General features: G+C 41.2%; 4 protein-coding genes across 8 annotated transcripts in view; 3 read left to right on the plus strand and 1 right to left on the minus strand.

The window, feature by feature from the left end:
- The first annotated feature begins 327 nt into the window (after positions 1–327).
- Positions 328–4,040, plus strand: si:dkey-73n8.3 (uncharacterized protein LOC100150965 homolog). Its single transcript, XM_046371414.1, has 8 exons — positions 328–426; positions 800–915; positions 1,385–1,500; positions 1,893–2,048; positions 2,142–2,246; positions 2,515–2,724; positions 3,344–3,536; positions 3,899–4,040. The coding sequence occupies exons 2-8, from the start codon at positions 902–904 to the stop codon at positions 3,999–4,001; spliced, it is 897 nt and encodes a 298-aa protein (XP_046227370.1). The 5' UTR covers positions 328–426; positions 800–901; the 3' UTR covers positions 4,002–4,040.
- Positions 4,041–4,616: 576 nt separating this feature from the next.
- Positions 4,617–11,749, plus strand: zgc:112332 (uncharacterized protein LOC553712 homolog). The gene is made up of 7 exons (XM_046371415.1): positions 4,617–4,863; positions 5,354–5,469; positions 7,909–8,064; positions 8,330–8,434; positions 9,265–9,474; positions 9,932–10,124; positions 10,296–11,749. Exons 1-7 carry the CDS (start codon positions 4,853–4,855, stop codon positions 10,396–10,398), a joined length of 894 nt encoding a protein of 297 aa, XP_046227371.1. The 5' UTR covers positions 4,617–4,852; the 3' UTR covers positions 10,399–11,749.
- Positions 11,750–12,670: 921 nt separating this feature from the next.
- Positions 12,671–14,869, plus strand: sec61g (SEC61 translocon subunit gamma). Its single transcript, XM_046371222.1, has 4 exons — positions 12,671–12,830; positions 13,214–13,317; positions 13,498–13,600; positions 14,695–14,869. Exons 2-4 carry the CDS (start codon positions 13,224–13,226, stop codon positions 14,702–14,704), a joined length of 207 nt encoding a protein of 68 aa, XP_046227178.1. The 5' UTR covers positions 12,671–12,830; positions 13,214–13,223; the 3' UTR covers positions 14,705–14,869.
- The window catches only part of tpk1 (thiamin pyrophosphokinase 1), a 56,497-nt gene continuing 55,408 nt past the window's right edge, over positions 14,697–15,785 (minus strand). For 3 of the 5 annotated variants that reach the window (XM_046371221.1, XM_046371219.1, XM_046371220.1), the window contains exon 9: positions 14,697–15,607. In XM_046371221.1, coding sequence (XP_046227177.1) covers positions 15,604–15,607 — 4 coding nt within the window. In that variant the 3' untranslated portion in view covers positions 14,697–15,603. The remainder of the gene's footprint in view (positions 15,608–15,785) is intronic. The other 2 variants (XR_006841418.1, XR_006841419.1) reach the window with 1 other exon arrangement.

Raw genomic sequence — 15,785 nt, forward strand, 5'->3', positions numbered from 1 at the left:
GCTTCCTGTGGAAAGCACCAGAAAAACCACACTGGTGACATGCTGAAATTACAGTCGGCTCACCTGTGGATCCAATCTCTCAGTTTCAGATTAGTTAGTTTTCCCCAGTGGTAATCTTTCATTCCTCAGATGCTGTTTCTAGTTATTTCACAGATTTTGCGTGCAGAGCACATGAGGAGCTTGACACTATGATAAACTGCTCAAAAAGGTTGAATGAAATCACCAATGAGTATATAATTTCTCTTAGCAACACATGGACCAGCAGACCTTAAAGAACCTATGTAGGATGACATCTAGTGGTGACGTTGCAGATTGCAACCAAGTGAAGTTAGACCATCTTTTAAGTTTGTCCATTCTGGGCCACTGTAGAAACATGCTTTGCAACATGGTGGCCACAGCTGATCCTTTAAAATGCTGCTTGCTCCTGTATTGATCACAAAGTTTTTAATTCTGTTTTTTAATGTAAAACTGAGGAATTTTCTTTGTGTTTGTCTAGTAAAACTTCTTTTACTAGACAACAATGATGCTTTTTGCTGTGTGCCTGCTGAGTCAATATTCAGGGTTAATTCGTACAAATACACAACTAGTTCTTTGTTACATAGGCTTATAGCAGTACTTGTCATGTGATGGCTAACCAGGAAGACTGTTTGAAATTCTTTCTGATTGATTAGTTACGAAGACTTTTAACAGGGGAGGATTTGTATCCATTTGTGACTTCCAAATGTATTCTAAATCCTTGTCACGCCATTCCTTCTCTCCCTGGGTCATTTCTCTGTCATCCTCTCTGGCACATCTCTAGACTCCAGTCTTGAGACATCAGCAGTGAATTAAGAAGCCACTCAAACGCAGCTGTCTCGTCACAAAGGAGGGATATTACAAGTTGATTTCACATAATACAGAAATGCAAGCAGTCAGGTAAGAAGGCTCTGACGTATGATATCATCACCAGGAAACAAAAAGGTTTGAAAGTAGAATTATCTCTTTGAATAATTCTGTTTTTAGCGATGCAGTAAAATTTCAGTGTGCAAGATGTAATCCAAATTTCTCTTTGTTTTTACGGATGGAGATTGCTGCTTGAGCTGGTTTACCCAGACACTGAAATGTCAAATGAAATCAGTTCAAAACCTTTGACTTTTAACTTCATTTTATACGATGACTATGGTTGCTGGTATTTACTGTTTTGCCTTAAGTGGTTAACCTCACCCAGCCTGTAATTTAGTTGCAGGAAGGTCAAATAAACATGTCACATAAACAATCATTTATTCCCTTAATTTGCCTTACAAAGTTCCATTTTATCCTGTTGGATTTCACCATCGTGTTTGGTGTTATGAGATACTCTTTAATATCTCTCTAATCATTTATACCTTCATATCACACTCCTCAGGTCTCTGTTTTATCCCAAGTGGTCCTCAGATGTGCGTCTAGATGGGAAGACAGCGATTGTAACGGGGGCCAACGTTGGAATAGGCAAAGAGACAGCTAAAGACCTGGCCGGCCGGGGCAAGTAAATTGGTCAGATGGGTGCCATGATGACTTACAGGCTTTTACTTTTACTCTGCCATTCTTTCTTGTGCCTGTGTGGAAATTGTTTTAAGCTTAACAAGCTTGTGCAAGAAAAACAAATAAAAGGAGGTGGCTCAACTCTTAAACTGCTGCCTTAAACAAAATAATGCCTGTAAGCATGTGAACCAAAAAGATAAAGCTAAAAACATATGAGAGCAAAGCAGAGAACTGGAATCAGAACTTGCCATACAGAATATATTGACACATAAACACTTGGCATGAAGACAAATGTTTAAAAGTAAGCCCAGCAGCACCTTAACTTGTTAAATTGCTTAATTTTCAGCATGAACGTACATGTACAAACACAAAGTCACAGTTGATCTCTGCAGGTGCTCGGGTGATTTTGGCGTGCAGAGACATGGCGAAGGGAGAGCAAGCTGCTCGGGACATCATGAGGGAGGTGAAGGGAGCCAAGGTAGTCGCCAGGCTACTGGATCTGTCCGACACCAAATCGATCTGCCAGTTTGCTGAGAATGTCTACCAGAGTGCGTGTCACACACACTAACCCCAGAACACTGAATACAGCACACACTTTTCTTGAACATTGTGATTAGGATAACATATCTTTTGTTTTCCAGCTGAGAAGGCTCTGCACTACCTGATCAACAACGCAGGTGTGGCTATGTGCCCTTACAGCGTTACAGTGGATGGATATGAGATGCAGTTTGGAGTCAATCACTTGGGTACGAGATAAAAATATCTTCTGGGGAGTTTGCGAGTTTTTGTGAGATGGGAGTCTCGAATTGATTCAACTAAATATCCAGTGGCCTTCACAACTTTTGATTCTCGCAGTGAAGCGTTAGCACACAGCAACAGACCACATGATCAATCACTAATATCTAAGGTCTTTGTGTATTTTTCTTCCCCAAACTTCACTTTGCTCTTTCTGTGTCTTATCTGGCCAAACTCCTCGTCTTTCCTTCTGCTTCCAACCTCTTTCCCCCTCTTCAGGTCATTTCTTCCTGACTTTCCTGTTACTGGACCTGCTGAAGCACTCGGCTCCATCCCGGGTCATTAACTTGTCATCGGCCGCTCACGCTGTGGGCAAGATCAATTTTGACGACCTGAGAGGCGAGAAGGACTATCACCCTGTCAGGGCCTACGCACAGAGCAAGCTGGCCAACATCCTGTTTACCAGAGAGCTGGCCAAAAGGACTGAGGGTAGGGGGTGTGTGTGAGTGTGTGTGTGAGACACAGATCATGCATCATGTACTTTATGTTTGTATTCATGTGTCTGTGCCTCTTTGTCTGTTTCCCTGTGCATAAAAAATTGATCTGCATCTCTTGCCAGTGTGAGAGTCTCATGCCTCAACCACAACTGCTCTGAGCAAGAAGCAAAGCAAATAGAAACATGTTTATACAAAACAGCTGTTTTACAGAAATGATCAATGCTCCACTGATCAGGGCTGGAACCAGATGTTGTAAAACACAGGGATCATAGAACGCCAACCAATCTGTGCATCATTTGGGAAGAACATGATATTTGTCAAGGGAAAAAAACATCATTGTGTAGAGCTTTTATCCTGTTTGATATCTGAATGTTCTCCATCTGTCATCATCTTTCTGAATCCATAACACAACAACCGATGACAATGACTGCTTTTCACTCCTGCCATCTGAAAAGAGGCAAAAATCATCTGATGTTGTTGTTTGTAGGTTACATAAAACCAGAATGTATCTGTAATACTAATCGTGAAACTTGCTTTTGCAGAAAGGACAGAAGGAATGTTTAGCTGACAAGGAGAGACATCTGAGAGAGTTTATGTCCCTTTACCCACAGCTCTGGGTGTGATGGCCTACTCTGTGGACCCTGGCGTGGTGAACACTGACATAACAAGGCATCTAATGCGCCCTCTTGTGGGCATAATCGAGACCTTCAGGTTTCTGGTCAAGACCCCAGCAGAGGGAGCCTACACCAGCATCTACTGCGCCGTCGCCCCTGAGGACGAGCTGCTCACCGGAGGATACTACAAGTCAGTGTGAAATGCTGTCGCTGCAGCAGCGATGCTCATGATCAGTCAGTTCAAATGACCAGGCCACCTGCCTGCGTCACACCACACACGTTTAAACAGAGACTGTAGCTGCCATCAACAGCTGACAGAATATCCAACAGACTTCTGCTTTGTGGGTGACGCCGCTCACCTGAGATTCCCCCTAACAGCTCAGCTACGCCTGAAAGCCATCTTAGCTAAACCTGCATGGGCCACACTGAATGCACAAAATGCCCACATGAGTTAAACTGTTAAAGGAAACACGTGTAGAAGCCATCATTCAAATCTTACATGTGCAAAAGAGGTAATTCCTCTGTCGTTTCTGTCCGTCCCCTTCCTCACAGGGACTGTGCCATTGCAGAGAGCTCCTGGGCAGGTCGGGACGATGGCACCGCCTTGAAGCTGTGGGCTGTGAGCTGCCAGCTGCTGGGCATCCGCTGGAGATAAACATACAGACTCAGTCAGGCTTTCCTACATGACATAAAGGAGGTTTTATCAGAAATGTTATGCTGATGCTAGGTTTACTGGATGCTGACAGGTTAACACGTGATGCAAAAGTAGGTGACCGGGATACTAACGCAGTCACGTGACTGTAAGAGGTCGATTGGGAGAAATCAAGGTTTATGAACACCGAGCAAAGAGGTTGGAGAAAGAAGTGCAAAAAGCTGCAACTAATAAAAAGATCCCTGATAGTCCAATCTGCTGCTCTCATGTGGGGTTTCTTTCTTTGGTTCAAGAGCAAGTAAGCTTATATAAGATAATTATTTTTAAAATTATTGACTAATTATTAACTAATTCTGGAAATAATCATGACTGAGACTGGCAACCCGCTGAAATTTGGCTTGGAAGGACCTCAAGTGGCCAGGAAGCACTGCTGCAACATGATCACGATACATCAGTGTTTCTGATATTACATAACCACACTGAGGCTAATAATATTAAAATATTCATCTAGTGGGTAACATGAGCTTGTACTTTAAGTGTTTCTTCATGGGCTCTGTTGTACGTGATGCCTGAGATGTCGTGCGTCCCTCTTCGGGCAGCTCAGTCCACAACTTGAGCAGCAGGAGGCAGCAGGGGAGCCGCCTGTTGTTCCCCAACCCTGTGAACTTGGGAATCAATTATGCGTCAGCTCGCTGCTGATTGGCCCAGCCGTGATACTGCGATGACAAGCGCGACGGGGTTGGGGGCGAGATGACAAGCACGAAATCCAGTGATGAACTGCCGGGAGGATAAATGCATGTCTTGCTGAAGTGTCTCTCTGTTTCCTGAGGTGGAAATCTGTTGAGTGAGGAGGAATGTACTGCAGGTAAGAGAAGAACGGCTCATAACAAGCACTGTTCGCAATGTTTGGGAGATTAACAGCGCACCGTCCACCAGATTCGGCAGGAGGTTAGAAAAAAACATCTAGATTGTTTTTTCTTGCTTGTAAATTGTTACGCAGAGCAATTGAAAACAGCCCATTGGTCACTGTTTTGTTTTTTTCTTTCCTTCTCCTGTGAGGTTTTCTTTGACTTTTGCAGGAAATCCGCCAGGTTCAGAGAATATAAATACAGGTCACTGAAAATAACACACAGTGTCATCGTGTTCAGTGTGTTTGATTCTCCCGGGAGCAGCCATCCAAATTTCTTCAGTTTTGTGGAAAATTCCTCAAAGGATCACGTTTCTCACTGAGTGTACGGACAGACAAAGTAGATTACTGGAGTGGACTGGAAACTTATCCCTGTAGTTATTATGAAACAGTATTCATGACTTTTTTCCTCTTTATTGAAGCTTTATTTGCTGTGTGTGTTGTTCAGGAGTGTGTGCTGTAACCACTGGTCATCTGAGGAGAGGCTGGATGGGAAAACAGTCATCATCACTGGGGCCAACACTGGAATTGGCAAAGAAACGGCCAGGGACCTGGCAGGAAGAGGTACTGCTCAGGCTTGTCTGTCCAGCTGTGTGTTTGTCTCCACTTGCCTCCACAGTCTATTTCTGGCTCCGCCGCATCGATGTGTTCCAACCCTGCAATTTCTCTTTTTCCTTTCTTTTTCACTAACGTTCAAAGTGTACCCATTCCACTCTTTTCCCTGGAGTTAAGCACTTCTAAAGCGTGGGTGGTTTAAAGCTATGAAGCGTGATCTTTACGTGTGACCTCAGACCTCCTCCTCCTCACAATCAGGTTTAATCCTCCTGGTTTGCCTGTTCAGTGTGTTTGGGTGGGAATATCAGGCTGGATCAAGTGATTTTTTATATTGTTATATATGTGAAGACAAATGGCAGACAGGAAAGAGATCTGAGCCCATGTTAACCAAAGCGAGCATCAAGCAGCACTTCGCACCAATTGAAGGATGAATGGCAGTGATGAAAGACAGATGAGGAATCGAGGGGACAGAGGAAGCATTGTGAGGGTCTGCTCCCCCCCGAGCCAGACAGGCAACAAAGGGAGATGGGGGGTGCACACACACACACACACAAACACATGCATGGTGAGCACACACACACACACAAGCACATGCAGGGTGAGCATTAGAAAAACTGGTTCCACATATGTAATTCACTTTGTTAATTCGTCTGCATTCTGCACACACGTTAGACAATTACTTTGCAAGTGAATTTTTTTCCAATAATGTCAACAACTTTATTGTTGTGAAATGAATATAAATACAGAACAAGTGAGAAATAAAAAGTGGAAAAGAACAGGATATACAGAAGCGTCACTGCAGAGAAACATAATATTACTTTGCTCCTTGCTTCTGGACAATTCACTGTCAAATTACAATAACACCCTTCAGGAAATGAGATTATGTCATAACATGATAACAACGTGATTCGATTTGGAAGGATTCCTGCAGGCGTTGTATCAGCAAAGACAAACTGAATCTAATTTTTTTTTTAATCATTTGGTTATAACATTCACTTCACTTCAAGTTCAAGTTAAAGGTCAGATACGTGACACTCACTGTCGTCTCTAGATATAAAATATGCTCTACCAGCATCTCAGGCCAAAACAAGTGCACACACTGTTCACACAGTAAAGCTGGAAAAAAAGAAATCTTGACACATGTTGCTGACAAAACTCAGATCAAACTGTAAAATGATCAAATATGAATCAGGATTTTGTTACTGCATATTTAGTTAAAATGTTGTGTGCTGCTCAGCTCCAAAGTGAAAGCTTATGACGAGTCGGCTGCCATTTTGTGGTCTGCTTTGAAACGGAGGCTCCTGACGCTCACGTGGCTTATTTCTGCTTCAGAGTGTTTCCAGCAACATGTTTTAGTGAAATGAAAATGTTGAGCTGTAACAGGAGAGAGTTTCTGTTGGAAGCTGACCTCAGGACAGAACGGGGTTCCACAGAAGTAGTGTGATGTCATCCTCGGTTCAGGACTCCATTAGTCCACTAAATCTTTGCACGTAGTTGTCAGCTGTTCTATTAATGTTCAAAATGTCATATATTTAACCTTTTAAAAGGCAAAGTAATGGTAATAATTAGATATTATTATATGGTCCAAATGTACAGAATATGATCAGGCCTCCCTTTCGTCATTATGCATGCACAACACTGTGTAATCATCTGCAGGAAGATCTCTAACTTGACTCAGTATGATCTTTCATTCTCGCTTTGTACTATTTTATTTAATTGAGTGAACTTGGCTCCCAGGGAAACGCTGGAACAATTGAGTTTTCCCACATGGGAGCAGCAGGGGAGAAACAAAGACAGTGAGACGGGATGCAGACGCTTCGCTCTGTCTGATTAATGACTCTCCTCTTCCATAATTGCTGGGCACAGCAGCTACTTTGTATGTATGAGTGTGTGCATGTTTGTGTGAGTGTGTGTTGGACAGGGTATCCACTTGTTGTTTGTGTGGGCATGCATGTGTTTTTGCCTGTGTGTCTGTGGGTGAGAAAGTGTGTGTGCACATGTTCTCAAAGCCCATCTCCAGGCTCATTAAGGAAAATGCGTAATTTGCGTCAGAGGCGAATGAGAGCGACACAGTTGAGAGGGTGTTGTGTTCATGTGAGCAGAGCAGTTGGCTAAATGAGATGCTGAATGAGACTTTAGAGAACATTAGAGGAGGATCAAAAGCACACAGAGACATTTAGGTACTTCCTTCCTAAATGATGTAGGTGTCTGTAAGCTTTGGGAAACTTTGAAGGATTTAAACCTTATGTGTGTAGAATATTTGACTTTATGTAATGTCAGATGTGTATTCAGCACAGTATAATGGCTGTTTATAGCTTTTATCTTGTGATATCTTAGTGTATGAAGAATTTAGACGATAATGAAAATAATCATTGCAGCCTAAGCTGTATGCCTTCAGAGTGGGAAAGGAAAAGAACATGAACCGATCATATGGCCTTTGTTTTTCAGGAGCACGTATTGTCATGGCGTGCAGGGACCTGGAGAGGGCAGATGAGGCACGGACGGAGATTTTGGAAGACACAGGAAATGAGAATGTGGTCATCAGAAAGCTGGATCTATCTGACACCAAGTCCATCAGAGCGTTTGCTGAACTCATCAACAAAGGTGGGTGACTGACCATCATGCGGCTTCACTTATTGCACACACACTTCCTTTCAATGTCCTCCTCCTGACACTGTGTTGAATAGGGCAGCTCTGGTTCAGGAAGCTCAGTGGTTTGTCCATTAATCACACGGTTGGCAGTTCGATCCCTGGCTGCTCCTGTCCACGTGTCTGTGAGCAGGAGAGTTTCAGGGAGAATCGCTGGACTCCAAATGTTTGATGTTACTTGCTAACTCTTCCTTGTGTTTGTTTGGGATGTTCTTTTCAGAGGAGAAACAAGTGAATATCCTGATTAACAATGCAGGCATCATGATGTGTCCCTACTCCAAGACTGCTGACGGCTATGAAATGCAGTTAGGGGTCAATCATTTGGGTGAGTCGTGCTGTACATTGATTTGAAATTTCATTTACATTTTTTGAGAATCCGGCGAGCAGTCGTGAAATGCAGTGAAGCAGTTTAGTTGGCTGTCACGTTTGTCAGTGAGAGAAATAATGGAGAGACTTCAAAGTGCCAACTGCTCAGCCAGCTGGCATCAGTGCATAATGATAGGAGGGATTTTCCTGCTAAAGAAGGTAAAAAAAATATTGTTTTTCCTTATTAAGTGGTATTCACAGGCTTGTGTACAACCAAACTGACCAACATAGCAGCCAGGAAAATGAACAGAAGCCACTGTTTTCTTCAAGCTGTCAGTGTTAGACTGTGGCTTCCTTCCAAATAATTCTTTGGTGGTATTTTTGCCACAAGCTAACAAAGAGAACACTGTGCTCGAATTTGGTCGCCCTCATGCATACATATGAATACAGACTGTACCTGCACATTCACAAACATCCTTTATATGTATATATGCACTTTAAATAAGGATCACCTCTGGTCATGTCATCGGTAAAACAGGAAAACACTGAACAATAGTAAGGGAAGCTCGCATCACATCTTTACGTGTCCTTCAGAGTTCACAAACACAGGAGCAGTAAAGAGAGTCCAGACAGTGTTTATGTTGTTTATGGTGAAAATGTTCTGGTACATTCATTAAACAGTCTATGAGTGTGAGTGGTGATAATTGCGTCACGTTTAAATTAGCCAATCGTATTGCTTTTCTGTTTACACCTGTCCTCCAGGAATGTTTTTCCAGACCACTTGAGGTGTAAAAATCATATCACAGTGTGGTAATGACACTGAAAAACCTGTCTTGTGACTTACCTCAGGTCACTTCCTGTTGACTTACCTGCTGCTGGACCTCATCAAACGCTCAGCTCCTGCCCGTATTGTTGTTGTGGCGTCGGTGGCCCACACCTGGACCGGGCTTCGATTGGATGACATCAACAGTGAGAGGAGCTACGATACCATGAAGGCCTATGGACAGAGCAAACTGGCTAATGTCCTCTTTGCACGCTCACTGGCCAAACGTTTGCAAGGTGAGGTGAGACAGTCACGTTTTTAAGGGATGCAGGCATAAGAACATGTTTCACAAGATGGAATACAAAAGAAAAAAAAATAAAATAGCTTAAAAAACTCAGATGCTGATTTTGAATTAGTTTTCTTAGGAAAGTCTTGAAGTCTATGGGCTTGATGGCTTTCTAAAGGGAGAATTTTTTAGATAGATAGATTGATCCCGAGGGAAATTCAAGAATATTATAAGATAGTTGCTGGAGAGAAGATAAGCAATTGTGCTTGCTAAGAAAGGTGAATCATAAACAGCACTGTATTCTGTTTTATATAAGAACATACTGATCACATTTTGATTTACACTTCTGAAAAAGAAGCATGTTTTGCACAGATGTGTAAATTATATGAAAAATCAGAGCAGAGCATGTGTTATCATTAACATCCAGTATGTGTGTAAAAATGTCAGTTCCTGTATGCTTGTTGCAGGAACTGGGGTGAGTGTGTTCTCTCTCCACCCGGGGGTGGTGCAGTCTGACCTGTGGAGGCACCAGCACCAGTGTATCCAGATGGCAGTGAAGATCTTCAGGATCTTCACCAAAACAACAGTGGAGGGAGCACAGACAACAATCTACTGTGCTGTGGAGCCACATCTGGAGAGCCAGAGTGGAGGATACTTCAGGTACATACAATACTTCAGCTAACCTTCAGTTGATTAAAGAGGAGCCTTCAGCTTCTGCTTCATATTACTGTGTGTGGACTAACAAAAGGGTGTAGTGTGTGTAGCTCAGAGTGAAGTACTCATGCAACACACAGTATGTAATGGCAATTCTCTGTCCCTATGTGTGCTTAGTGACTGCGCTGCTGCAAGGTGCTCACGGACTGCTTCTGACGATGACTTGGCCCAAAAGCTTTGGGAGATAAGCTGCAACATGCTTGGCATCACTTGGCAGTGAATAGTGAATAGTGCACAGCGAACGACATTCCTTTCTAGAGGCATTAATGTTACTGTTACTGTTGTGAAAAAGATGTATTTTATGACTTTAAGTACTTAACAATCCAAACATCACTGGATCACTGCTAAGAGCTCGTCAAATCTGACGTTTTGTCCAGCAAGATTGCTTGATGATTTAGCCATTTTCATAATATTTGTTAGCATTCACTGGCAGACAAATGATTTTCAGTACTTTCTGTAGAATATGAAAACTGTTGAAGGCATATAAAGTTTCTTTTTCTGTGCTTTTGCTAACTGATTTGTCAGTTTTGTCTCTGAAGTGCAGATGCTGTTCCATGTTATCTTGTAAAGATGTTAGCTAGCACAGTCTTACTTTGGAAGGGGCTCTCGTTGGCCCCAGGCTGAGAGTTGACCAAGGGATAACTTCTTTTCACGCACACATTGTTAACCCTGATTTAGCCTGGGCTCTGGGTTATATGGATCACACTGCATTTCTGCTAGCCTTAGATTAAATGTATGTTGGAACATTCCACAAAAGATTGAGTTCTAGAAAGATGCTTTACTACTCTACTTACTTTAGCCCTGTTTCATACCTTTTAGTCACGTGTTTAGTCAGGTTTCAGGGGATAATTCAGCAAAGTGCTTTCTGACCCTGCTTTGGAGCAGGCAAAAGTCAGTGTTAACGCACTGCACAACGTGTCCAGTTGTGCCAGTGTGAAGGTTTTCGTGGCCTAAAGCCAAACAGCATCTTATCTTGGGGCTAAGTTGGTTCCCAGAATGCTTGTAGCCTTGTGCCATGTGCAGTGTCAAAAGCCTTACATGATACTGTGGTAGACAGCTAAAGCAATCAAATGACAGCTAATATGAAGTAAGTGCTGCCCTGTTTTTGCGGTACTTAAAGTATCAAAATGCACATTTACTGATCAGTAAAACACAGGTCATTGGTCTACTTTGTTTCATTGATCTGTTTCATTGCACATCCTTGTATCATGCAATCTTAAGTTTAAGGTCTCTTCCTGAGGAAGGGGAACGTTAAAGCCTCTGTGGTATGGCTATGCTGGGGTAATATTTTTATCTCCATACCTTGCAGCCATGATATATTTACATTATGGTTTTCATTACAACGTTCAAACTGGGTATATTTTAATGTGACAACATATACAGAATGTAAGAATTTGACCTGTTATACTGGAAAAAAAATATTTGTTGGTTTACTTAGCAAGGACAGTGGACATTAATAAACATTAATGTAAATGCACCAGAGTTAACCAAGAGGTTATTTTTCATCTGTGGTCCCTATTGCAAAGTTGTGCTTACTTGTGACTTTTACATAAAAGTTACTGTGTATGTGAGATCTGAGTGTGTTTACTTAATGCAGTCATTTTAATCATTTTCCAACATGTTGGGTTGACCTTTGCAGATACAATAAGATGTGAATTTTTGAAAGTTAAAAGAGATTAGGTAAGTTTAGTGTATTAATAATGAGAGAAGTGAGGTTCTTAAATTCTTGAAGCCAGTGCCACCCAAACTGAATTTCAGTGTGGCTTACTCCATGGGTGATTCGTTAAAGTGACAAATTAAAAGAATAATGTTCACAAAAGCAGTGTGTAGAATGCAGTAGACTTGGCTTCTTTTTGTCTGTAGCTTGTCCCACTACATAATTCATTCAACAGAGAACAAAGATCAAGACAAAATGCCAGACTTTTATTTTAAAACCGTATCTTAATCTAAGTCACATGAGGAGGTATTTACAACTAAAGGAATGCGGCATGAGCAAGAGAGGTGGCTACAAGCAGTCTAGGACCAGTACTACTCTCTTGCTTAGCTCCATTGAATTACTTTTCTTTTTAATCAAGCCAGAGTATGATTCAGTATTTTATTTTTAGCAGATACAACAAACTTTAATTCTATTGAGCTTATGACACAAACATACAGTATTAACACGTATTCAAATGTAAGAAAAATAAGAGAAGACACAGAGCCATGTAATTAAATTATTACAAGTATAATTAGATTATTCAATTATAAAGATTACAAAGACAAAGGCACAGTTAAGTACAAATAAAATAGAGGTAAAAACATCTGTAATATATTAGTCTTAAATATTATTCAGGTCTCTAGTGATTTCCCATTTTGCAGCCTAACTAAAAAGTTGTGATAAAGTCGGACATAATTAAGATAATGAATAAAATGAGATTAACCTACGTTACTACTGCTGTAATCAAAACTGGCAGGCTTTCTCTGCATGTACACCTCCTAGCCTGTAGGCGGCCGTGTGGTCAATAATTCAAGCTCAAATAAAAAACAAGAGAAAGATCATACGCATGCGCGGCTAAAGTCTACGTCAGCTCTTCTTTTTTACTAGCAAGCTGCCTGAAAGCTACGTGGCTCTCACTCCTCTGATTGTCTTCATAGCTAACAGGATAGAAACAGGTAAGCTAGGTGCTACTTTATTCAAGATTTGTGCATTTTTTTACATATATGTAACCCACTAACTGCTGTAAAACGTAATTCACTTTTATTTGTTTTGTTTATTGGATTTCCAGTTGACCCAACGTTACGTCAACCTTGTATATTCTCTTACGATAACGTTAGCTAGCAACTAACAGAACAAACTTTCGGCAATAAGCACTCATATCTTTGATTGAATATTCAGCATAATGTTTGATGGAAAAAGAGAAAATGTGCGGTACATGAACGATTATTACGTCGAGTGGGAGTCGTGAAGAGAGTCAGGCTGTCGAAGTCAACGTCAGCACTGAAGGCAGTCCGAGCTTTAACACTGATAACGTTGATGGTTTTGATTCTGTCCGCAGCCTAAACACCATGGATCAAGTAATGCAGTTTGTCGAGCCCAGTCGGCAGTTCGTCAAAGACTCCATAAGGCTCGTAAAGAGATGCACAAAACCCGACAGAAAAGGTAGGTTCACACTTCTTTCCCTCAATTTGGCCCACTCTTTGTTGTGTTGATAGCAGCGTTTAAACCTTCCTATCCACTTTCAAACCCGAGTTGCTTTGATAACACATTTAGGATCCAACGAGCAGGATTAATTATCACTTGGTTTTTGTTGTATTTGACATTTGTTTCGTCTCTTTCCAGAATTCCAGAAGATTGCCATGGCCACAGCGATTGGGTTTGCTATCATGGGTTTCATTGGTTTCTTCGTCAAACTCATTCACATCCCCATCAACAACATCATTGTGTGAGTAGTAGTAACACACATCTTATTTACATGGGAAATTAAATCATGCAGTTGGTGTCTGATGGCTATTTAAGTGGAAGAGTTAGGAGAAGGAGGATTGTCTTGAGAAGGAAAGCGCGGTCTAAACATTTTGTCCCAATGTTCCACTGATATCACTGATGACTCCTCAGAGAGAGACGGGGTGTCTGATCACCAGGCCCACTCCCCTTTCCTCTGCTTTAATTGTCTCTATCTATTCATTGCAAAAATGTGTAAATAACAGTCAAATGCAATTCAGTGTATTATGGCTGTTCATCTGACACATTGAGATTTTTATATTGAGACTGAGATACTGATTCATTCTTTCAATTTTGAATAGAGTAGAACAGTTAATGAAAGTATTATGTCAATGGAAATATAGTCAAGTGCAATATCCATATTACAGAAGCTGCAATTCTTGTGATAAAGGTAAACTTGGTGACAAAATGGCACTGCTGCAAATGCACTAGCTTACAATGCTTGTTCTTTAAATGTTTTTTTTAGTGTTTATGATTTTTATGCATCTCATGATTCTGATGACTTTATTGTAAACACCCTAATTTATTTGCCAGAGCTAGAAGAGACTCTTATATTATTAATTGCCTGTTTAAGTGTCATTATCATCATTATTATCATTAAAAATAACCTCCAAAGGGGCAGCGTTTCCTGAACTTAGAATTATGTGTAGTGAATAGTGAAAAGTTTAGTCTTTACAGAGCAGATGAGAGGAAAAAAGAAGTCACACTGGTAGCACCCATGATTTTATTTTTGTGTACAGTAGGATGTCACATTTAAATACCATTCATTTAGGCAGCTGTCATCAGTCAGATTGTACAGTGTCCCAAAGTGCAGAAATTGGATTGTCTATTTTCGGAAGAAAATGGTGGTACAATGAAAAAACTTTTACAGCTATTACACATAATAGTGATAATTGTGTTTAGGGGAATAGATTTCTTAAGTAGGGAATAATTTGTTTGTTTGATCAAAAAAAACTGATTATCACAGTGAAATATGTTCCTGTATCATTTTGATTTTTCCAATCACTAACATCACATTTCTCTTTTGTCTTTTTCTAGTGGTGGTTAGATCCTGGTTGAGCAAAAACACAAACTTTGATATCGGGGGGCAGGAGAGGATCTGGAGACAAACGTTATCGGGCTGGTGTGATCGGGAACTGAAGGGATGGCATTTCTACATTCTGTACACAACATTTATATTTCGCTGTGTAAATAAAACAAATTGAAACCCAGAGATTCGCTTGTGCTGTCTGTCCACATCTCCTGTTTGTTAACTGCAGCATGCAGCACGTTACCTTACCTGTCTGACTTTCAGAACCACAGCATGAAACTGTTGTCAAAAGGCACAAATACTTAGACTAGATCATGTTAATGTGGCATCCACAAGAAGACCGTGGATCAGTCCTGATTAAAGGCACATACTGTAGACTGTGATATAAAGCAGATACCTAAGGAAGATATGCTGGCAGCTCAGTCATTAACTAAAAGCTATCTGGTATGAAAAATGTGTTTACATCTAGGTGACCAGACACTGATTGGGAGTCAGGTTCAGAAGCAGGAATTAATCCATACATGGCTCATGAACTGAACCTTTTACAATCGAGTGTTGGGTAAAAACTAAACATTAAACTAGTACAGTAGATACACAAGATACACAACTTTCAAGGGTGGTCACTAAGATATAAATACTAAAAATAGTCATCAGGTCAGTTTTGAATTTTCCTGCTTTCCACCATTATATCATTTTAAAAACAATTAAATGAGGTTTTTGACCACTTGAGATTAGACTATGAAACTAATTTATCAAGAAGAATAGATCCTCTGAGTCATCCCCTGTCCTTGCATATCCCCATGCTCCAGACCAGGGACTGGTCTGTTGTCACCGTCACAGGCTTCCTGGGCTCTCCAGGGGCAACGGGTTCATAGGTGTTGGAGGTGCTGACCAGCTTCCCAAACTGCAGGACTTGGTTATCTGGACAGAGGAGACAAGACATGTAACTAAATGCAGCAATGATGAAGACTGAATGATATCAGACCTCAGCAGCCACTAACAGGACTAACAGCGACCACTGAGGTGTATGAGTCACATTAGGCTTCTTGTTTGGCATTCCTACAAGAGAGGAATCAATTCAGTCCAGATGCAGCTCTTA

Source organism: Scatophagus argus, chromosome 18, assembly GCF_020382885.2.
Source record: "Scatophagus argus isolate fScaArg1 chromosome 18, fScaArg1.pri, whole genome shotgun sequence".
Taxonomy (NCBI): domain Eukaryota; kingdom Metazoa; phylum Chordata; class Actinopteri; family Scatophagidae; genus Scatophagus; species Scatophagus argus.

Coding starts and splice junctions, on each gene's coding strand:
- sec61g (XM_046371222.1), top strand. CDS start 13,224: ATGGATCAAGTAATGCAGTTTGTCGAGCCCAGTCGGCAGTTCGTCAAA. Junction 13,318..13,497: donor CACAAAACCCGACAGAAAAG/GTAGGTTCACAC, acceptor GTCTCTTTCCAG/AATTCCAGAAGATTGCCATG.
- zgc:112332 (XM_046371415.1), top strand. Junction 8,065..8,329: donor TGCTGAACTCATCAACAAAG/GTGGGTGACTGA, acceptor TGTTCTTTTCAG/AGGAGAAACAAGTGAATATC. Junction 8,435..9,264: donor GTTAGGGGTCAATCATTTGG/GTGAGTCGTGCT, acceptor GACTTACCTCAG/GTCACTTCCTGTTGACTTAC.
- si:dkey-73n8.3 (XM_046371414.1), top strand. Junction 1,501..1,892: donor TAAAGACCTGGCCGGCCGGG/GCAAGTAAATTG, acceptor TGATCTCTGCAG/GTGCTCGGGTGATTTTGGCG. Junction 3,537..3,898: donor CTCACCGGAGGATACTACAA/GTCAGTGTGAAA, acceptor CCTTCCTCACAG/GGACTGTGCCATTGCAGAGA.